Source organism: Myotis nattereri (genome assembly GCF_964212035.1).
Source record: "Myotis nattereri genome assembly, chromosome: 7".
NCBI classification, from domain to species: domain Eukaryota; kingdom Metazoa; phylum Chordata; class Mammalia; order Chiroptera; family Vespertilionidae; genus Myotis; species Myotis nattereri.
This window is the reverse complement of record NC_138082.1, coordinates 71730478-71754527: the sequence shown is the minus strand read 5'-3', so window position 1 is coordinate 71754527 and position 24050 is coordinate 71730478. Positions and strand designations below refer to the sequence as shown.

General features: G+C 36.0%; 1 protein-coding gene across 2 annotated transcripts in view; it reads right to left on the bottom strand.

Moving 5' to 3' along the window:
- LRP1B (LDL receptor related protein 1B) overlaps positions 1-24050 on the bottom strand; it is a 1698272-nt gene that overhangs the window by 235390 nt on the left and 1438832 nt on the right. For both annotated transcript variants that reach the window (XM_081095916.1, XM_081095917.1), the window contains exons 54-57: positions 18291-18431; positions 16586-16773; positions 10125-10308; positions 6169-6254 (exon numbers count right to left, since the gene is read on the bottom strand). In XM_081095916.1, the coding sequence (XP_080952042.1) occupies positions 6169-6254; positions 10125-10308; positions 16586-16773; positions 18291-18431 (599 nt within the window). The remainder of the gene's footprint in view (positions 1-6168; positions 6255-10124; positions 10309-16585; positions 16774-18290; positions 18432-24050) is intronic.

Here is a 24050-nt window from a genome sequence, read left to right as displayed (position 1 = left end):
TCCAAGTTCTGTAGAGGGTTTAAAATATTCATTACAGTTCTCACTGGTGTAGCTCAGTGGATAGAGTGTCAACACTCGGACTGAGGGTCACAGGTTCAATTCCTGGTCAAGGGCATGTAACTGGGTTGCAGGTTTCATCACAGGCCCCTGATGGGGTGGATGCAGGAGGTAACCCATCAATGTGTCTCTCTCATATTGTTTTTTCTCTCTCTATTTCTCCCTCCTCTCTCTCTCTCTCTCTCTCTCTCTCTCTCTCTCTCTCTCTCTCTCTCTCTCTCTCTCCCCTCCTCCTCCTCCTCCTCCTCCTCCTTCCTTCCACTCTCTCTAAAAGTCAATGGGAAAAAATATCCTCAGGTGAGGGTTAACAAACAAAAAGATAATCATTACAATAGTAGTCTACAATATTTCTTACATTCAAATGATTTTTTCACCAGATAAATAAGGTAAATGTGTTAGGTTCCATGGTAGGCTTGAAATTCAAATAGCGATGGATAATTAGAGCTTTATAAAAAAAAGGTTGAGAGAAACTTGTCTCTAACTTTAGCAAAAATTTACCCACTATCCCCAGTCATGAAAAGTTATTCTCCTTTCTCTAAAATAATCAATTTATATAATAAATATCAAATTCCAAATTTAGCAAACCCACTATAATAAATTAAAGCTGTAAACACAAAGAAATTGAAGCTCTGAATTCTGGCATATATATCTAGCCAAACTTGTCATTGTTCTACTGCTTTACAAGTCATCCACACAGAAACGGTGCAATGATCTCTTTGTAGAATCATATGCAAGGTATGGTCAAAATAATATCTAAAAACCAGAGTAATCCCAGTGGCTTTGGAGCTGAAAATTGGTTTCACCAAAATTCTATTTGCTTCTTTCATTTCTGTAGCTAAATACTTATATCCTTTGGTTCAAGATGATTAATTTAAGAAATTATGTTTTGTTTCTCTATTCAATTTTACTGGAATAAAAGGCACTGTTAGAATTGAATTGGATAACATGTCAAAAAGTTACTTGATAAATTTTCATTTCTACAATCCATATTATTAAAGTAGATTTTCTAAATGTAGTATATGAATATAAGTTATAGCTGGCCTAGCTATAACTATGTTTTAGACTACATAGGCTGAATTTTTTTTTTTTTTTACCAGTTGTTAAATTTTATGTTACATATCTTGAGATTGTTACTGATAGCAGTGTATGAAATTCAAGATGTTAGGGTAAATAATTTTCCCTAATCACCTATACAAAACATTCCCAAATAATTAAAGCAAAGATGGTGTTTTTCATTTATTTTTACTGGGTTAAATATGGAGATGTAATTACTTTTGTTTTCTTCCCAAGTCTGTATATGTAGACAATCTCTGAGATGGAAAAGTGGTTTTCTACTGCCTAGAACTTCTTGAGTATTTCTACAATGCTATGACAAAGTTATAGTGAAAACATCGTCCCTAACAAGAATGATGTATTCAAAGTGATGGCTGTCAACACTAGAAGTAAGATTTATCTTTAGTTTGGGGGTCTCTATTTCCTTGCTCAAAGGTCAACATTAGCAAATGCTTTCCAAAAGCACAGGTGTTTAGAGTCCGCATGAACTTCCTCATTGTCCTCACTCCCTTTTTATTTTCATAAGAAAACTACCTGAGCCCAACTGGCATGGCTCAGTGGTTGAACATTGACTTATGAACCAGGAGGTCCTGGTTCGGTTCCCAGTCAGGGCACATGCCCCTGTTACGGGCTCAATCCCCAGAAAGTGTCATGCAGGAGGCAGCAGATCAATGACTTTTTTTCATCATTGATGTTCCCATCTCTCTCTCCCTTTCCCTTCCTCTCTAAAATCAATAAAAATATATTTTAAAAGAAAAGAAAGTTATATGACATTCATCCCCACTTAGGTACTAGTGATTGGCAATAGTTTAAAATTATGCCACCAGGAAAAATAAAATGTTATCTGAAAGTGCATTAAAATGGTTTAGTTATATGAAATAGACTTAAATCATGCATAGAGAAAAGTAATTTTGCTCCATTAAGAATAACCTCTGATAACATATTAGCTATAAAAAACAACAAAAGAGATATCAATAGAAATATCCTGAGCCACAGGGTTGGAAAATGAAGCAAGGAGCGCCATTGAAATTGTTATGGGTCTTCCATTGAGCTTGCTATATTAGTTAAATTTGTGGTTCAGCTGAGCTTATAAATGGAGTATCCTAATAAGAGGACTTTCTAAAATAGCACAGTCTAAAACAAAGACATGCTAAAAAAATCAACAACACATACACATGTGACTACATCAGGGGTGGGCAAACTTTTTGACTCGAGGGCCACAATGGGTTCTTAAACTGGACTCAGAAGAAGGAGCTGCGGCTGTGTTTCCCGACATTGCCATGTTAACACTGCTGCTGGTAAAGGAGCGGAGGGGAGAGCAAGAGAACCCTCTGCTCTTTCTGCTCCGCAGGCCGGATAGAACAGCTGAACGGGCCGGATCCGGCCCACGGGCTGTAGTTTGCCCACGGCTGGACTACATGGATGGATTTTTAAGAATATCATGCTAAATGAAATAAATCAGACAGAAAAAGTAAAAAAAAAAAAAAATTGATTTCATTCATATCTATACTAATAAAAGGATAATATGCTAATTAGACCAGGAGACCAGACATCTTCCAGACGTCCCACCTCCTTTTGGACAAAGCCAAGGTGGTGGGGGCCGAGGCAGAGGTGGTTAGGGGCGATCAGGCCAGCAGGGGAGGGCAGTTGGGAGCCATGAGGCTGGCAGGGGAGCGGTCAAGTAGTGATCAAGCTGGTAGGCAGGCTAGTGATTAGGAGCCAGAAGTACCAGATTGGAGAGCGTGCAGGCTGGGCTGAGGGACCACCCCCCCATGTATGAATTTCATGCACTGGGCCTCTAGTGTGTATGTAAAACTGAAATCAACAAATGAACAAACAAGAAAAACAAACAAAAACTCATAGATACAGATAACAGCATGGTGTTATGAGAGGGAACGTGGGTGGAGGAGGAGTAAAGGGTAAAGGGGGTCAAATACACTGAGTGGCCAGATTATTATGACCGCCCCATCAGTACTTTGTGGGCCACCTTTTGCCTTCAATACTGTGGCGATTCTTCTTGGCATTGACTCCACGAGATGTTGAAAGGTGATGCAAGGAATCTGACACCATGCCTTATGAATAGCACTGTCCAGTTCTGTGAGATTTGCTGGTTGTGGAACCAGCTGCCTGATGGCTCTTTTAACTTCGTCCCACAAATGCTCAATTGGATTGAGATCTGGTGATTGTGGGGGCCACCTAAGCAAGGTAAAGTCTCCCTCATGTTCTTGAAACCACTCCTGCACAATACGAGCACCGTGGGATGGCGCATTGTCTTGTTGGAAGAAGCCATCTCCATTGGGATACGGCATCAACATGATAGGATGAACTTGATCAGCAACGATACTTAGGTGTGTTGTGCTATTCAGACGTTTATAATGGTCTGGCCCTCTAGCAACTTCAGTGTGAAATTATAGCTAATTTGCCTACAAACGTCAGGTGGTCATAATAATCTGGCCACTCAGTGTATATGGTGATGGAAGGGGAATTGACTTTGGGTGGTGTATACCGCTGATGCATCATATAATTGCACACTTGAAAACTATATACATTACTAACCAATAAATTTAATTTAAAAATAAATAAATTAACTCTTTAAAGGCAAGAAAGAACCCCCTGCACACACACCATAAAAACAATAAACAATATAGTAAAATGAAAAGAAACATATCCCTTTTCCAGAGATCATACAAGGAATTAATGACTGGCACACTTAACTTGGAAGGTAAAGGGAGGACATAGAGATTTACTCCAAGAGAAAGATAATTTTCAATATTCTGTACCTTTGCTATAAGCTTAAAATTAGTCTACACAGAACCATGGCTTTCCCTCAAGAAGGTTGCCCTATACCAGTGCCATTTCTCCTAATTCCAGTTCCTCCCATTATAGCTTTTTTCTCATTCCTATCTGTCTTCTGCTGAGATTATAGTGTGACATAAGCCAACTTGCCTGACTTTTCACCCTATTAGTATCTGCCCTGCCTACCTACAAGGGTTATTATTGTAAGGATGAATTTAGGTACATGAAAGTATGTTGCAAATGTATGGTATACATTTAAATATTATTTTTCACATCTTTAAATCTTTAATTCTCATGTTAAAGAGAACACTTTATGCTGTTCAAATGAATATTAGTTGAGGAAAAACACATTAAAAAAATAAGTTAAATAATATAGAACATCATTTGGCCAGCAAAAACCCTTCCATTTTAAGAGTTATATCTACTTGAACTTTTTTCTAGGGATATTCATTAAAGAGATAGTTGTCTGGCCCTGGCTGGTGTGGCTCAGTTGGTTGAGCATCATCCCGTGCTTCGAGAGCTCGCTAGTTCTACCCCAGTCAGGGCACACACCCAGGTTGGGGTGTGTGAATTTCTCTCTCGCGCTCTAAAATAAATAAATAAATATATATATATATATATATATATATATATATATATATATATATATATAAAATAAATCAATGCAAACATATTTTTTTAAAAAAGAGATAATTGTCTGACTCATACATTTTAAATAGCTTTCTATTTAGCTTTTTAAAAAACATGAAAATTATTTTATATTTTATTCAATCTCCTTAGGGATCAGAATTAGGGAGAGGGACAGTGTGATCTGATGGATATTGGTGGCTCTTCCAAACTCAAGAGAAAGAGTCTAAACCTCACAGACACCTGTGAATGAGGCAGGAATACTGGTACTGTGGCAAGCACATGGTCAGTTTGAGTACTCCGTGGATTTAGAAAGCATGGGCTGTATGTCAAAGTAGCAGCTACTAAAGAGGCTGGATGGAGACCATCCAGGTATGTGAGCCTAGTAAGGGTACACCATCTTTTTTTCTTTCCTTTTTTTTAATGGGTAGCTAGACATCTGGATTTTCAAGATAATTTTTTTTTCAATCTGTGACTTAGAGGAAAGCTGAAAAATCCAACTATGTCATGAAGAGTCAATTTACAGTTGCCAATGAGAGATTACACTTAAAATAAGACTAAATCATTAAACAAAATGAGTGAAACTCTAACAATAGCAATGAAGAAATCCATCCGTTAGGTGGGAAAAAATAATTCTAAGTAAATGTTTTTTGTGTTGCTGAAAAATTACCATATGGGTGGATTTTTTTTTGCCTATGCCTAATGCTGGCAAAAATATACTATAAGAACAAGAAATATCCTTATTTTTGACAACTTATTCTAGACAGTGCTTTCGCATATGCATGCCATTATTATCCAGTTTGGGGCAATGAGATCTTTGTAGCACAACAGATACAAGCTAAATAATTCCAAAGAAGCTATTTCTTCTGACAATTAAAAGTATGCTATAACTAACTATATGTGATTCCTCTAGTCTATGTAGTAGTCATTCTAGCTTTAATCATTTCATTTTATGCTATTTCCACTGCAGATTGGGATGGAAACAATTTGACAAGAGAATGTCATGGCATTCTAACTTGTCATAAAATGGAAATTACATCTTTTCATATCAAGTAACATATGTAAATATACTTTGACAATAGAACTCAAACATCAAAACAGATTCCCTTGGGTCTTGGGATGGGTTGGGAGATAAAGAGGGTAAGACTGAAAAGTTGTGCCTCACAACCTTTTAACTAAGTGACAATCGCACTCTTGTTCCCTTGCTTTTTACAAATTTTAAAGGCTAGGGATCATTAATCATGTTTTTCTCCTGTTTTCATAGAAACTTGAATTCTATGAAAAAATATTTATTTTTAAATCCCAAGTGGCAGGGGAACAAATTTGGTAATGCACAAAACGCCTTAAAAGAGAATCTTATGCTTTCTCTGCTCTAGTTATTCTTGAATTAGTTACTCTCTTACATTAATTATACCTTACATCTTTTACTTTCTTTGAAATTGCGTGATGTGACAAATTCAGAGCATCACCTGGACAATTCAAACAAAATAAAACGTATAGTAATCTCATATACATATATGCATGTATTTATGAATTGCATTTCATAAATTCAAATTGTGAGATATTTCTGTGGCTCTAGGACATACCTGAAGTACCCATAATGAATAGCATGAAATCATCATGGGAATGCCATACCTGTTTTAAAAGGGTGTAGTTGGAACCATCGGTGCTAATTTTTCTTATCTCGTGATGATCAGCAAGAATTAAAAAAGGTTCTTCATCTAAATACCAAGCAAAAAACATATTAGACTTTTTGGATGCACGGTTTTCAACTCTTCTTGGTTTCTGAAGCAATATAAAGTCAAATGCAGTGCCCTTCAGTAGATTAATGGTTAAAAAATTCACACTGAGACCTCAGTTGATAATAAGGTGAAACGGCAGTAGAAACCCAGATAGTACAATCAAGATAATTACAAATGCTAGCCCTCCCTTTCCCTCAATTCCTTTGAATATTAGGTTATCTAATTTATTTGAAATTAGTAGAAATACCTGCTGTTATAATCTGATTTTAGATGATTTTTTAAAAATGATAAGCTACCCTTATCTTAGGAACCTACAGTATAGTTAAATATTCATATAATCAAATATTTCATTTTTTTATGATTAAATAACTACTTTTTGCTCTCAGAATAGCTTCAGTGAAAACTGAGCATCATTGCCTACATACACATTTTTTCATCTGCCGAGGGACTTCTTTTAAGTCATTTTAGATGTACAGTATCTATAATCCTTATCTATTAATTATACCTTTCCTTATGAGTCTGTTTTTAAAATCTTTTAGTAGTCTTTATTTCCTTCTTGTTGTTTGTCCAATATCTTTTAGTACCTCACTTGTTCCAGAAACAAGGAAAGATAATAATAAGAACCTGACCATTCTCATATATGTAAAGATTTTCTAAGCCTTTCAATTGGTTTTATCATCAGAACTTATTTGGAAACAAATTAGTTTCTTAGATAAAAGATATTCAGAAAGTTTTATATGGTATATTTACTTGACTATGTATCTTAATAATTTAAAATCAATTTGACCACATTCTTGATGGTTACAATCCTAGATCAATTCAATAAAAAATTTTGTTCAAATTCTCTTTAAATACCTTTGTTTCTAAGATGTATTCATATACTTAGTTGCTGAGTAAGAAAATTTAATGTCAGCAGAAATTAGAAAAAAAACAATAAAAATCACTTTATGTAATCTAATGTGAATTTTATTGTATAGCACTAATAGTTACAGTTTTTGTCCTGTTTAATTTATGTTCTAAATTATTACTTTATGCTCCCTTTATCTTTTATTTTGTGGTAAATATATAATATATAGGGTAACATATTATAGTTTAGCGTACTCTATGCCAAGGATTAATACCATGTGTTACACATGCTGGACAATCGCTTCCATCAGCCCTCATCAGTCATTCCAGTCTTCCTGTCGAGGCTAAGCTGAGACTTAGAACCCTGCCCAACAGAGAAAGCTCTCAAGTTGAAGATGCCTTGTCATCCTTGTCAATGCAGTTCTACATTTAAATATAAAATTGATCAGTCATGTTCTACCTCAGTACTTAAGCAATTCTGTTCTTTACAACCTAACTGTAGGACTTTAAACCATAAAACTCTTAGAAGGAAATGTAAGAAATAAACTTCTTGACATAGATCTTGGTAATAATTATTTTGGTATCACACAAAAAGCACAAGCAACAAAGTAAATAGGTTGGACTAGATCAAACCAAAAAGCTTCTGCACAGCAAAAGAAACAGTGTAATAAATGTCAACCTATGGAATTAGAGAAAATATTTGCACATTATGTCTGATAGGGGTTAATATCCAAAACATTTATAAAGAACTCCTAAATCTCAATTGCAAAAAAATCAATAAAAGAGACAGAGGAGATGAATATACATTTTTTTCAAAGAAGACATACAAATGGCCAATGGGTACATGAAAAGTTGCACAAAAGCAATACTCAGTAGGAAAATGCAAATCAAAACTATAATGTTAGAATGGATAGCATTAAAAAGACCAGAGATATCAAATGCTGGGAAGGATATGGAGAAAAGAGAGCACTTGTGAATTGTTGGCAGAAATGTACATTGGTGCAAGAACTGTAGCAAATAATATGGTGCTTCCTCATAAAGTTAAAAATAGAATTACCATATGACCCAGAAATCTCACATCTTTGTATATGTCCAAAAGAAATAAAAACAAGGTACCAAATATGTATCTGCTATCCCTGGTTACTGCAGCATTACAGACAAGAGCAAAGATGTGGAAACAACCTACATGCCTGTCAAAGGATGAATGAATAACAAAAATGGATGAAGGAAACAAAGAGTAGAATGGAGGTTACTAGTGTCTGAATGTGGTGGTGGTGGGGAAATGGGAGATATTGATACAAGAATATAAACTTCCATTTAGAAGATGAGTAAGTTCTGGAGACCTAACACACAGCATTGTGATTATAGAAAACAATGCTGCAATATGTACTTGAAAGTTACTAAGAGAGTAGAAATTAAATGTTCTCACCACAAAAGTAAATGGTAATAATGTGATGTGATGGAGGTCTTAGCTAACACTATGCGGATAATCATATTACAATATATGTGTATCAATACATGGTACAACTTAAAGTTACCCAATATTATATGTCAATTATATCTCAATACTTTTGGAAAAATAGCCTCTCTTTAGCAAATATTTATGCTCAGTAACACTTCCTTTTTGTTTCACAACTATTATTTGTTTTGAATTATTATTGTTAATGTAAAATAAATACAACATGGATATATGATATAACAAGACCCAAATTTAATCATTCGCACTCATCGCCTTTATACAATCTTTTATGAAAAGTTTACAGTAATGGAAACTGACTGGTTTGGAGATTTGTGTATTAGTTTTCATTCCTGGTAATTATTTCATGAAAGTACCATAGTAGATGAGAAAACATCTAATGTTTTAAATGTGTTTTTTTTTAAATAAGAATTATTTTATTTTCAGGTATCAGCTTTAAAAAGTTAGTAAATAGCGAACTTGAAAGTACCACAACAAAACCATACTTCTAGAAATGAAACTATACTTGAAAGCAAAATACTGATATGTGTTTTAAAGAGCAGCCTAGACATGGAAAAAGAAAAAATTATTCACTGAAATATAAAACTGAAGAAATCAGCATAAATATAGCATAGAAAACAAAGAAGTAGCACCATGAAAGTGAATTTAAGTACAATGAAAGGTAAAATGAAATTTTAAACATATCCATTCAAAAGCCCATAATGTGAGGATAGAGAAAACATGGCAGAGGCACATTTTAAAAAGGAACACCTGAGAATACTTTATAGTTGGTGAGGAAAGTATTTTGAAAGAAACTGGCAGTGTTATTTGATTCATCATACTCCAAAGCCAAGTAAGGGTGATAGAAACACCTTATGCACCATTTATTTATCCATTTTAATAGTAATTATTGTATCATTTTAATATATGTGATAATCTCCACTAAAAATTACAATATATTTTTCAGTTATGGTCATGTTTTATTGAATTTTTTACTTTACAAACAATCACACTATTTGGAACAAAGAGAAGTTTAATAATTTTGCTGAATCACTGGAAAAATTCAGGTTACCTTACATAGCTGATTTATTATTGTTGTCATCATTGCTACTGTTGCTATTATTGACTAGCTGTTCTCCTTGACATGCCTATGTGAGTGTGTGTGGTGTAGAGAAGATGGAAAAACTGTAAGAACACTGTCGCAATAGGCTCCTTAATGGTCGAGGCCAAGCCTGCTCCTAAGCACCTGTGATTCGGCAGGAGGCAATGCTAGAGATTGTTCTTGTTACTTGTGAACACTCTCAAAAATATAAACAAAACAAAGAAAAACCCTTAATAATTCACAAGACCGTCATGCAATATTATTATAAACAGAGCAGTTTGTGGACAACACAAATCAGAATGCCAGATCCCAGATTAAGGTAAGTAGGGAAGAATTTTGATTTCTGAGAAATAGCAAGAATGAATGAATTTAATAAAATGGCTATGAAATTCAGGATCCATGTGTGTAACTGAGATTGGATCAGTGGGCAAGTTCAATGTGATACCTGAAAGTGATTTGCAGCCATTTGGGTTATCAGGTTGTATTTTATAGCCATCTGTACAGAGGCACTTGTAGGTCCCATATGTATTGATGCACTGCTGGCTACATGGAAAGCCCGTAGAGCATTCATCAACATCTACACACATTTTACCATCATCCTTCAGTTGGAATCCAGGCCAGCATTTGCACTGCAGAATTAAAAACAAGCATAATCAATTCATACTATTGTCACTGTCTTTTCTTATTGGATATCCCTTTAACATGACTGAACCCACAAAAGGTAATGGCAAATCTTTCTGTCACACACACAGAGATTAAACTTCAATAAGCATTACAAATATCATATAAAGTTAAAGTTAAAAATCTCTGAAATATCTTCATTTGAACATCTGAGGTTGGGAAGATTATAAAAGTTAACTGATATCACCTTAGCCATGTGACTAGAGAATGACAAATACAACAGAACTGAACTGTCAACTTTCATTCCTGTTCTATTTCATTACATTGTCTTTTTTAGAAGACTTTAACTGTCATAAGAATTAAACCTTACGTGGAACTTTGAAGATTACTAACATTACCACATGTTATTTTATTAGAGCCTTACAGAAATTTATTATGTAAGTATTATTTTCCTTAGTTAACTGATGAGAAACCCAGAGGAACAAAAGTGAAGTTGCCTAGATAAAACCAGGAGGAGAGTTGAGGCTGTCTGTAATTTTTTAACACATAGTAAAGATAAATTAATATTTATCAACTGGGTCTGATTCCATAATCAGGTATGTTGATGTTATCTGGAAAATAATAATAACATAGTTTCTCCATCATTATTAAATACATTTGTATAATCAAATCTTTTCTTCAGCACCTGTGATCTTCCACAGGAGCTTCTGAGGATGATCTACAAAATTTACTAACTGGATGTCAATTCTGAGTACAATGTCATGCCAAATATGTTTTTGAATTCCTGGAGAAAATAAGGTGCTATGATTGGTCACTGTGTTTCAGTTCTCTATTCAGTCCCTGACTGCCAAGAAGCATATGAAAATTCTAATTATACAAAATGAATCTATAATTGGCCAGAAGATTATGGTCATATTAACATTTACCAAGGCTATTTAGTGGTCTTTGAATAAAGAAAATTGTAAGTATTGTGTGGGACAGTGAATTAAGAAAGAACTTTAAGTTATTAAGAGTAACTACTAGTTAAGGGTTAGCCATAGTAAACATTTCATAATTTAGATAATTTATTTAAGGGTAAAGGTAACAGAAGAGCTTTTTATATTTTTAGGATAATATAGGAGATACATATATACATATTGTTAAATAGTCAGCCAACAATTAATCGAGGCTAGAATTTTTTAAGTACAAGAAGGTATTTATTACTAGGAGGGAAAACATCAACTTCAAAAGCTGTTCAAAAGATAAATACCTCTTTCTAAGTCCTTTTACAAGAACTAAATCCCTGTAAGTTCTTAGCACTTTATTCTTTAACAAATTTCACCAATATTTATCTAACAATCCTAGGCAATAATAAAGGATTGTGCTGTGTTTAATCAATAAAACCCACTAGCAAGCAAGCAAATCAAAGCAAAAACAACACTTTGGAAAAGTAGGATTGTCACAGCCTAAGATATGATAAGGGCAGTTTGGGTAAGTCCTTCTTATATCTTAGGCAGTGGCAATACCACTTTCCCAAGTAATTAAGAAGTAATTAAGAAGACTTAACTTACTACCTGATGTAGAAAGGCAAGAGGATAAAATCTGAAGAGAAAGAAACATCAATGGAGCTATCAGCTATTAAAGTGTGTATACATTTTGGGGGGTACCCTGTATGTTACCAGAATTATTAAAAATAGGTATTTTTAAAAATGAGAAACTGACAGGATACAAGAAGATGCCACTGAGAAGGACTGGAAATTAGACCCTGTAATCGATCATGTGGTCAGGAAGCCAGAAGACGCATAGGCAGACACAAGGCAATGCTAAATTCAAGGGCACTTTAGAACAAACGAAAAGAAGTTGCATAAACTATGTTGAATCCCTCTCAAAAAGTATAAAAAACTTAAACAGTGTCCCAATTTTAACAGGATTTCCGAAAATCACTTTGAATGGCTAATATCAAGGCTTATAGAACTACAATATCAAATAGACAACTTAGATAAAACCACATTTATGGAATATTAATTTCCTGAAGGTAAAATTAGTAAATGCTACTGAATGTATTACACATTTCTATAAGCAAATGGAATTGGGATGTTTAAGGTTTACACTAATTTTTTTAATTGTTTATTTACTAAAAATATTTTTTAAAAAATAATTTACTGCCCTAACCGGTTTGGCTCAGTGGATAGAGCATCGGCCTGCAGACTCAAGGGTCCCAGGTTCAATTCCGGTCCAGGGCACGGACCTTGGTTGCAGGCACATCCCCAGTGGAGGGTGTGCAGGAGGCAGCTGATTATGTTTCTCTTTCATCGATGTTTCTAACTCTCTATCCCTCTCCCTTCCTCTCTGTAAAAAAATCAATAAAATATATTTTGAAAAAATAATAATTTACTACCCAATCCAGTAACCTTGTCATAACAAAAACATTTTTACTCTTAAATAATTAATAAACATCTATGAGACATTCTACTAGCCTGACCTATATGAACAAAATTAAAAGAAATAATAATCACTTGCATATTCAACAATAGATGAGAAATTCATAACGGTTTAAAATTTATTCACCTTCATTTAAAAAGACAATTTTTATGAAAGTGAGATTTATATATACTCAATGTCATTTTAATTTTCCTACTCATCAAGAACTATTTCAAATTTGTCTGCTTTGTGTTAATTTTCATATCAGATCATAAAACTGGAAGAAAGAAACATAGCAACCCAAATTTACCTATTTCATTCAGGAATATTTTTGTGCAGTTTTTAATGTGATATTTGACAAACTGATTATTTTATTTCTAATGAATACATTAAAACTTCTTTCTCTCTCAGAAGTATTTTTATTTTTCACACGGTAAGTTTCCGTTCCCTTCAAAATAAGATTCTTGCTTTAGTAAATGTTATTACTCTCTTTTGAATAGATATATTGTATGTGTTTTACAGCAAACATATAAATTGTTCACATTTCATAAGATCTAATTTTTTATTTCATCAGCAATTTTAATTTTATTGTAGAATGTGGATTTCTTGACATGTACTGCTGATAATGTATTGAGAAATAAGTTATTGGATAGTTTTCCCCATTTCCTGAAAAAGAAAACCCCACCATCTGACATTTTTCCCCCAAATAGTTAAACATTTTTTGTACATAGACTTTTTACTCAATTTCCTATCAGTAAATATATATGTAAAATATGTGCTTGAACCTTTGCTTAAACCTCTTATTTATGATTCTAAACTTAGCTCCTTAAATTTTTATACCGGTCTGTTTCCCACAGTAGATGTTTCATTTTATTCATTGGTTTTGGCATGTGTATATATTCAGGAATATTACTCACAGAATTCTGTCAGGTATCATATACAAAGAATTTTTGTATTATGAAATAGAGTGTCTATTTCAACTAGAATTCTCACTTAAATCATATCTAGAGAAGTCAAAATAAAAACACTGATATTTTAAAGGTATGGAAAAACAAATATTTTTGTGTAAGGAGTCTTATAAAGTGATTAAAATAGTATGCTTTAACGTATTTTTCAGGGTGACATCTACTGCTACCAAAAGTAATTTTCCAAATATAGCATATGCAGGCATTTAAAAAAAATTAAACCTCATTTTGAATGATATGGCAAAAGGTTATAATTGATACTCTATAATTTTTAGATTTTACCACCAAGATTGTTATGACAAAGTTTAAATACACACAGACTAAACACAAACTACTTGAAATTTACATTTTGGATATACGTATTATATGACACACATATATATCCTATAGCTATATAGACTTATAGTGTATATTATGTAGACAGAACTAAATAATTAATTATAACCTATGACTTAAAATTTTTAGTTTCTGGTAATAATTCTATGACATATCCCCTGCTTTTCCAGGAAAAATTTCTACATTGATTGTAAATAAATAGCTAACATATTTTTATGCTTCATTGGATTTCAAATACTTACTGACAAAATTAATTATTTGATACATAGTCATCTCATTCAGAGCTATCTGGACTCGTTGTCTTGCTTCCCTGTTACTTAGAGGATAGTGTTCCTGAGTGAGTGTGTGTTTTATGTTTTTCTTGTTTTTTCCTCACCGGAGGACATACTTATTGATTTTAGAGAGAGAGAAGGGAGAGAGAAAAAAATGGATGTAAGAGAGAAACATTGATCGGTTGCCTCCCATACATTCCCCGACTGGAATCAAACTTGCAACCTTATGCTGTAAGGGACCATAAGACACCAGCCCAGGGCTAATTACTGTAGTTTTTAGATTGTATCTACATATAGTAAAATCCTGATCAATGTAGTTAAATTAATCATAATGACAGAAATACAGAGATTAAAAATGGCAACACGGTCATTTGGCTGAATTGACCATTATAAAGACCTGGCTTGTCATAGAATGTTAAGGTTTGTAGGAAAAACGAGCCTTCTGTACAAAGCACACATTTTTTTTCTCTATCATCCTTCCTTAGTCGCAGCTGAAACACTTTTAGTGGTGAGAAATAACGCAGCTCATTCCAATATAAAAAGTTCTGACCTTAGAAGAATGTTCCTCATATTGAACAGAATCTGCCTCCTAACTCTAATTCCAACCTTTGAAACAACTCAGAGTAAATATGCTGCCTATTGCAGTGCTTCATATAGTTGAATAGAGCCAATTAGTCATCGTCATTCCAGGCAAAACGTCTTCCAAAGGTGTGTGTTCCAGGCCCCGTATGCTTCTGGATGTACAAATTTGAATACACTACAGTTTGTCAAGGTTTCTCTTAAAGTGTCATGTGCAACACGTCAACAGTACCCCAGGTACGTTCCGATCGGTGCCACACTTAGTAGAACAACATCTGACCTCTGCAGTGGCCCTAACTGCCGTTAGACTCCCTCTGTGTTTGTAAGAGCCATGCCCTATTGTGATTCACATGGAGCTAGTGCTCAGTTAAAAAAAAAACACAAACAAACAAACAAAAAAACACTATTTCCAATGAATTGCTCCCCCGGAGACTTTCCCAATTTACACAATCAATTTACCGAATACACAACTTTAATTTTAATATTTTGTTTGTTTGCATCCTCTATTTCAATGTGAATGAAGCAGATGCTTTAAAATGCTATTTCTGTCCATCAGTTTTGTCAGTGAAACACTCGCTTCAGGAAAATGGAACTAAGAGAAAGCAATTAGACTATCAGGCATGATTTATTTTGTTAATGTACCTGCACTCAGTTCTAATACCTCACATGTTCTGTTTTGTTTTGTTTTTCTTTTTCCCTGCTCATATGAAAAAAAAATGTGCTCTCCAGTATTGTGGTAAATAAATGATTAGCCCATTTAACTTCAATTGTGTATGGGAGGGAGGATGAGGGAAGAAATGGGAACTTAGGAATTACATACATATCTAATGCAGCTATTAATATAGCAGTAATCTTTCTAAACACTAAGCTTCTCTTTCTTATTTTTTTCTTTATGTTCAGCATATATTGAAAAATATTTTGATTTTTTTTGTCTTCCTGAGTATATTTTCACAAAATTACACCACATTATTATTATGGGTTGCATATATAGAAACTCTCCATTTAAATAATTTTGCAAATACATACATATATATATCTATATATCTATATATCTATATCTATATCTATATATATATAATTTGTTGTCAATCCTCACCCAAGGATATTTTTCCAATTGAATTTTAGAAAGAGTGGAAGGGAGGAAGGGGGTGCAGGAGGGAGGGAGGAAGGGAGGGAGAGAGAGAGAGAGAGAAACATTGATGTGAGAGAGACACATCAATTGGTTGTTTCCTGCATGCACCCCAAGTGGAGCCAGTGGTCAAAAGTGCAACCCAGATATGTGTCCTTGACTGGTAATCGAACCTGTGACCCCTTGGTGTGAAGGCTGAAGCTCTAACAATGGAGCCACACTGGTTAGAGCCCTACAGTATTTTGATGCCTTTTATATTTGACAGCTATATTGGATTAAAAAGTTTTTGTTACCCCCAAATTAAGTTTTTAATTGAATTTACTTGGGTGAAATTGGTTAATAAAATTATACAGGTTTCAGGCATACAATTCTACAACACATCATCTGTATATTGTATTATATGCTTATCACCCCAGGTCAGATCTCCTTCCGTCACCATTTATTCCCCCCTTTGCCTTCTTCTACCTCCCCACCCCTCCTCCCCTCTGGCAATGACCATACTGTTGTCTGTGTCCATGAGTCTTTCTTTTTTTAATTCCTTTTTATTTTTGCCTAATCAAATTCTAATGTATCCGGTGATTTGCTATTTTTGATGAATACCAACCTTGTAACCAACTGGGAGGTCCTGGCAGTCTTGAGAACATCCACTGACTTTCTTACTCAAACATTCATTTATGTGGCAGTTTTTCTCATCTGAGCCATCGCCACAGTCATCCTTATTGTCACAAAGACCTCCACTGGGAATGCACCTGCCATTTTTGCACATAAAAAATGAACTGTTGCATGACTGTTCTGGAAAAAGAAAATAAAACGAATGGAATATAAAGGGCATGCCATTGTTTTTATACTACAGTTGTTGAAAACATTCGCAAATATGATAAATTATCTGTCTAAAATCAGAGTAAATATATGTACATGTAAAATGCTTTCTATTTACACACAAAATATAGAAAACCAAAAGCAAACTGCACTTTTGCTCAACCCACTGTACATTGCTTTATCATGAAAATTAACAATCAAGACAAGAGTCTATAGCCCTGGCCAGCGTGACTCAGTTGGTTGGACATTGTCCCATGCACCAGAAGGTTGTCAGTTCGATTCATAGTCAAGGTACATGCTGGAGTTTTGGATTTGATCCCCATTTGGGAGCATAAAGGAGGCAGCCAATCAATGTTTTACTCTCACGTGGATGTTTCTATCTCTCTCTCGCTCTCCCTTCCTCCCTCTCTAAAAATCATCAAGAAAGTTTTTTTTTTTAAATGCATCTATAGTAAAATTAATGGAATATTTCTGTCTTCATCTATAGTGTGACAATTGAGATCAAAGTGTAATGATAGTTTGACATTTCCCTCAAGCCATAGGTCTCTGTGAAATTAAATGTCACTAAAAATTAAGAATCCAGAATAGGTAGATATTCCTCATTTTTTTCATCTTGGAAATATAACATTGACATTTAAAAATCAAGGCATAAAAAAGCCATTTTTAGTGAAAAATAGTTGTTCCATATATAGCCACAGAAAGTAGTCCAGGTTTTGCAGCTACTCTTATCATGATGATTTGAATGTTACTCATCATTCAACATGATAAAAGGAAACTTATTAACATGCAAACTACATGAGTAGTTTTTTATTTTAAAATACATGACTATGACCAGGTGTGCCTTGGTGGTTGAGCTTCAACCTGTGAACCAAGAGGTCACTGGTTCAATTCCAAGTCAGGGCACATGCATGGTTGTGGGCTCAATCCCGAGTTGGGGGCATGCAGGAGGCAGTCAATCAATGATTCTCTCTCATCATTGATGTTTCTATCTCTCTCTACCTCTCCCTTCCTCTCTGAAATCAATAAAAATATATTCTAAAAATTTGACTATGTATTCAGTAAAGAATGGTGAAATTATCTACAAACCAAGTTTGGCTATGAATATAATTAGTTAATATACAATTTACTTGATTTTCCTAAATATGAATAACACAGACTTTCTCTCAGTAAATGTTTGAATTTTTGAAGTGTAGCCGGGAAACTTTATTCACATAAAATAATGTATTAAGAAAAGGTGACCTTTTTGCAGGGCCAGGGTGATAGATTCATCAGGTTTGTTGCCTGAAATCTTCATGTTTTTAGCACATACTAAATTTATAAAACTAGCTTCAAAACATTATTATATTCTGCATAGTGTCACTAGATACATCAATGCTTAATGATTTGCATGTCCTTTCATTTACTACCATACTAAGCAAATCAGAGTCACAATTTTGCTATTAAAAAAGACAGATTTTTGGAATAAGCATAGCTTCATATATTTTCTGTACCTGCACTTCTGCACTTTGGGTTTAAAGGCGCTTCATCAGAATGGTCAGGGCAGTCGAAGTCTCCATCACACTGCCATTGCGTATGTAAAAGACATCGTCCATCAGCACACCTGAATTCTTCTGCGTTACATGGTCGGTATTCTAGAGACAAAGAAATAAAGATTCTAATTTATATTATTTATATAATGAATATTTTATTGATTTTTTTTTTAACAGAGAGAAAGGGAAGGGAAAGAGAGTTAGAAACATTGATGTGAGAGAAACATCAATCAGCTGCCTCCTGCACACCCCCTACTGGGGACAGAGCCCTCAACCAAGGTATTAGAAATCAAACCCAGGGATCTTTCAGTCCATAGGCTGACACTCTATCCACTCAGCCACACCAGTTAGGGCTATAACAAACATTATTTAGAACTGCAACCTCTAATCTACACTATACCTGACTAACCATGTGGATTACCAGTGCCTCCTATGAGAAATGTTTCTATTTCTTTCTGAGACAGTGGTCATACTTGCAAGAAATATTTGTGGCTGGGAAGTAGCACTGAAGTCCAGAAAATAAAGTTGTAAACAAGGCACTGTTACTGTTTCTAGAGGAGAACACAAGAACGCAGGACTCCATTATACCACCTCTGTTCACCTATTAGCTATATTCTAAAGGGTTCCCTTAGAGTGAAAAACAGATGGAAGCTATTAGAATTATCTTTAAGACCAAGCTTGGTTAGGTGCAGTACTAGAGCTTATGGATGAACTGATTCTGAGTTATAACGATACTTCTCAGAAGCTGTAATGTCATGTTTATGTTTGGGAATCAGCATTCAAAGTGTAAATAAATTATTTAGACAAGGGAAATGAAAATCAAATTAGAGAGCAATAAGTACAAGAAGTATTGTAATTATATATTGATTCTTAGATGCACTGAAAAGCTTTATTAAAATCACAATATTAGCCCATCAGTTGTTATATATGCCTGACTGTGAGTAAAATTCTTTTAATTGTGAATGTTACCAAGTTTTAAATTAGATTTCTCCACTAATTTTGTAATAATAAAACCTGTCATTTCTATTATAAACTTTCTGGTAAATCTAAGCAAATAGTCTATTTTTGGAGAGAGAAAATAAGATTTTTATGGTTTAAAAAAATAAACAAAATTCTAATAAAAAAGTAATTCAATAATGATCACTTGAGATATCTAGCACTTTGAATGGCAAAAGTAGATAGTTCTAACTCTCCCCAACTTCCTTAATGATTTTTCCCTCCCTCTCCCTGAGCACTAGTTCCTCCTTTTGTGTTACTAAGTCTATTCAAGGTTCTCCCAGCCCCAAAACAATAAAGATCCATTGACATGACTCTTAACAACACATCTCTCTTTCACTTCCACTTACTTTCCCCCAGTTCTTCTTTGATTCATTAACATCTACATTCTGAAATTCCTCAGAGCTAAGACACCAAGTGACAAGTGTCAAATCCAAAGGTGTCTCTTACTCATCTACTCCATTGTCTTGTAGTCTTTGACATCATTGACCACACTACCTTGGTTTCTCTCTGCTTTCCCCATTTTTCCCTATTTCTGTACAAAGTCCTCTATTGTTCCACTCCAAAGTGTTGTAGATGAAGCCCTAACTTCAATCTTCAGTCTATTGCTATCTCTCTTTTCCTTTCTATATTGTTGAGTATAATATATATATATATATATATATATATATATATATATACTAATAAAAGAGAAAAATGGTAATTGGCGTACGGCGATACCTTTTTCATTGGCTAATCAGGGCTATATGCAAATTAACTGCCAACTAAGATTGGCAGTTAACTGCTAACTAAGATTGGCAGTTAACTGCCAACAAGATGGCGGCTAATTTGCATATGTAGGCACAATGCAGGGAGGCGAAAGGGAAAGCAGGAAGAAGCTCCCTACCACTGACAGTGATCTGAAACCCAGGGGGGAGCTAAGAGCTGGGGGGCAGGGCAAAGGCGGCCCCAAGGCCGCCTTTGCCCTGCCCCCCAGCCATGATCTGAGAATCAGGCACCTTTGCCGCCCTGGCCAGTGATAGCAGGAAGTAGGGGTGGAGCCAGCAATGGGAGCTGGGCACGGTCGAAGCTGTCAGTCCCAGGAGCTAGGGGTCCCTTGCCTGGGCCCAAAGCGAAGCCCACGATCGCGACGGCCCCCGCTGCCAGTGCAGGTCCCCGCTGCCTGGGCCCGACGCCTAGGCCAGAGGCGTTAGGCCTGGGCAGGGGCGGAGCCTGCAACCATGGGGAGCTGGGGGTCCCCTGCCCAGGAGGCCTCAGGCCTGTTCAAGGGGCCGATACGGTGATTGGTGATCGGAGGGTGATGAGGGTCAACTCCTCTGGCTGAGGCATCAGGCCTGGGTGGGGGGCGGAGCCAGGGATTGGGGGGATATGATGGTCCCCTTGCCCAGGCCTGAAGCCTGGGTCAGAGGCGTCAGGCTTGGGCGGGGGGTGGAGCAAGCGATCAGAGGGAGATGGGAGTCCCCTGCCCAGGCATGATTCCTGGGCCAGAGGCCTCAGGCCTGGGCAGGGGCCAGAGCCAGTGATTGGGGGGAGATGGGGGTCCCCTGTCCAAGCCTGACACCTGTGGCGGAGGTGTCAGGTCTGGGCAAGGGCCCATCAGGCGATCACAGGGTGATGGGGGTCAATGCCTGAGGTCTCCCAGTATGTGAGAGGGGGCAGGCTGGGCTGAGGGACACTCTCCCCCCCACACACACACCCAGTGCACGAATTTCGTGCACCAGGCCCCTAGTATATATATAAATTTATTTTTACTAATTTCAGAGAGGAAGGGAGAGGGAGAAATAGAAACATCAATGATGAGAGAGACTCATTGATCAGCTGCCTCCTGCAAACCACCCACAGGCAACCCAGCCTGCAACCCAAGCATTTCCCTCAATCGGGAATTGAATCATGACCTCCTAGTTCAGAGGTCAATTCTCAGGTAGATTCCCTGAGACCCTGGCCCACCCAAGCTGTGCACAGAGGCTTTTGCATATGAATGGAATGCATATGACTGGCCCCTTGCAATCTAAAATTACCTAATAAACTGCAGCTGGGTCAGAGAGACCCAGAACTTCCAAAAGAAGGCCCACAGCAGCTTGCATTGCTTCACAGCGGCCTCATCTGGGCACCTCCAAACCCCAAACAAAGAAGAGGAATCTGCAGATCTCTTCGTAGTTCCTGCTGGGTAGCCTCAGGAAGAGGCTAAATTAGCACCTCCTTAGAGATCCAAGAGCCAGTGTACCCAGTGGTCAGAGTGGGACCATCCAGATTACAACTCCTCAGATCCATAAGGAACACACTCAGGGGGCAGACTCAGTGAACACCAAAGCCCCACTGAAGCAAGTCTTGCCCCAGAAGGGTGTCTCCAGCACAGAAATTCTCCCACCATAGACACAGCTGATTCTCACAGCCAATTGGCCTGGAGGTCAATTCCTCCCAGTGATACCTACAACAATCAAGGCTTAACTACAACAAGACTGTGCACAAAACCCACAAAGGGGTGCACCAAGAATGTCCACTTCAGGTACTTGGGGAGGCTGAGCTACTGGGCCGTACAGGACACCTAGCACACAAAATCACTCTACCAACACAGGGAAGCATAAAAAATGTGGAGACAAAGAAACAGGTCACAAATGACAGAAATGGAGGAAAGCAAACGACTGGATATAGAGTTCAAATACTTTTATAAGGTTTTTCAAGAATTTTATGGAAACCGCCAATAAATTTAGTGAGACCCTCAAGGGTATGAAAAAGGACCAACTAGAAATTAAGCATACACTGACTGAAATAAGAATATTACACAGAGATACAACAGCAGACTAGAGGATCACAAGAATCAAGTCAAAGATTTAAAATACAAAGAAGCAAAAAACACCCAATCAGAAAAGCAAAAAGAAAAATAATCCAAAAAAAATGAAGATAGTGTAAGGAACCTCTGGTACAACTTCAAGCACACCAACATTTGAATTACGGGGGTGCCATAAGAAGAGAGAGAGCAAGATATTGAAAACCTATTTGAAGTAATAATGACAGAAAACTTCCCCTACCTGGTGAAAGAAATAGACTTACAAGTCCAGGAAATGCAGAGAACCCCAAACAAAAGGAATCCAAAGAGGACCACACCAAGACACATCATAATTAAAATGCCAAGAGCAAAAGAAAAAGAGAGAATCTTAAAAGCAGCAAGAGAAAAAAGTCAGTTACCTACAAGGGAGTACCCATAAGATTGTCAGCTGATTTCTCAATAGAAACTATGCAGGCCAGAAGGGAGTGGCAAGAAATATTCAAAGTTATGAGTAGCAAGAACCTACAACCAAGATTACTTTATCCAGCAAAGCTATTATTCAGAATAGAAGGTCAGTTAAAGAGCTTCACAGATAAGAAAAAGCTAAAGGAGTTCATCACCACCAAACCAGGATTATATGAAATGCTGAAAGGTATCCTTTAAGAAGAGGAAGAAGAAGAAAAAGGTAAAGATAAAAATTATGAACAACAAATACATATCTATCAACAAGTGAGTCTAAAAATCAGGTGAATAAATAATATGATGAACAGAATAAACTGGTGAATATAACAGAATCAGGGACATAGAAAGGGAGTGGACTGACAATTCTCGGGGGGAAAGGGGTGTGGGGGTGCGGGAAGAGACTGGACAAAAACTGTACACCTATGGGTGAGGACAGTGTGGGGGGTAAGGGCAGAGGGTGGCGTGGAAACCAGGTGGAGGGGAGCTATAGGAGTAAAAAAGAGGAACAACTGTAATAATCTGACAATAAAGATTTAATTAAAAAAATCATTTTCTCAGCTCATGTATTGAGATACTTATTCCTACATGACAAATGTATGTTATACGATATTGTATTTCTATTTTTTTGATGAGTTTTTCTAGTGGGGCCTCTGTCTCATTCATCTCCATATCAACCAAAATATAGTATCTAGCAGAGGAAATATATTCAATGAGACATACAGAATTAAATCTTGAATTATAGTGTAACTTTTAAAATATCACTTTGGATCTATGACTTAATGGTGGAATGATCATAAAACTGATATCCACTGAATTCAAAGAGACTCATATTAAAGACCAAGGCTGTAGACACTACACAGGCAGGACAAAGGAGGCACTAAATCGAGTGCCTTTAGTGGGTGTATGTAGATTTCACGGCTTCTCATTTTGTATATATTCTGGTAGACATTTAAATACTTTACCAAAAGAGTATGTTTAGATAAGGTTAGAACTTCAACTGGGAATTTTTAATATACTGATTTTTTCCTCAAAAGTTATGTATGGAGTCATACAATGGAGTCAAGACAGTCTATTCAATAAATGGTGTTGGGAATATTGGACAGATACATGCAAAAAAAATGAAACTAGACCACCAACTTACACCATACACAAAAATAAACTCAAAATGGATAAAGGACTTAAACATAAGATGGGAAACCATAAAAATATTACAGGAATCCACAGGCAGCAAAATCTCAGACAGATACTGAAGTAATATCTTCACCGATAGAGCTCCTAGGGCAATGGAAACTAAAGAGAAAATAAACACATGGGGCTACATCAAAATAAAAGGCTTCTGCACAGCAAAAGAAACCATCAACAAAACAACAAGAAAGCCCACTGCATAGGAGAACATATTTGCCAATGTTATCACTGATAAGGGTTTAATCTGCAACATTTACAGGGAACTCATACAACTTAAAGAAAGGAAGATAAACAATCCAATCAAAAAATGG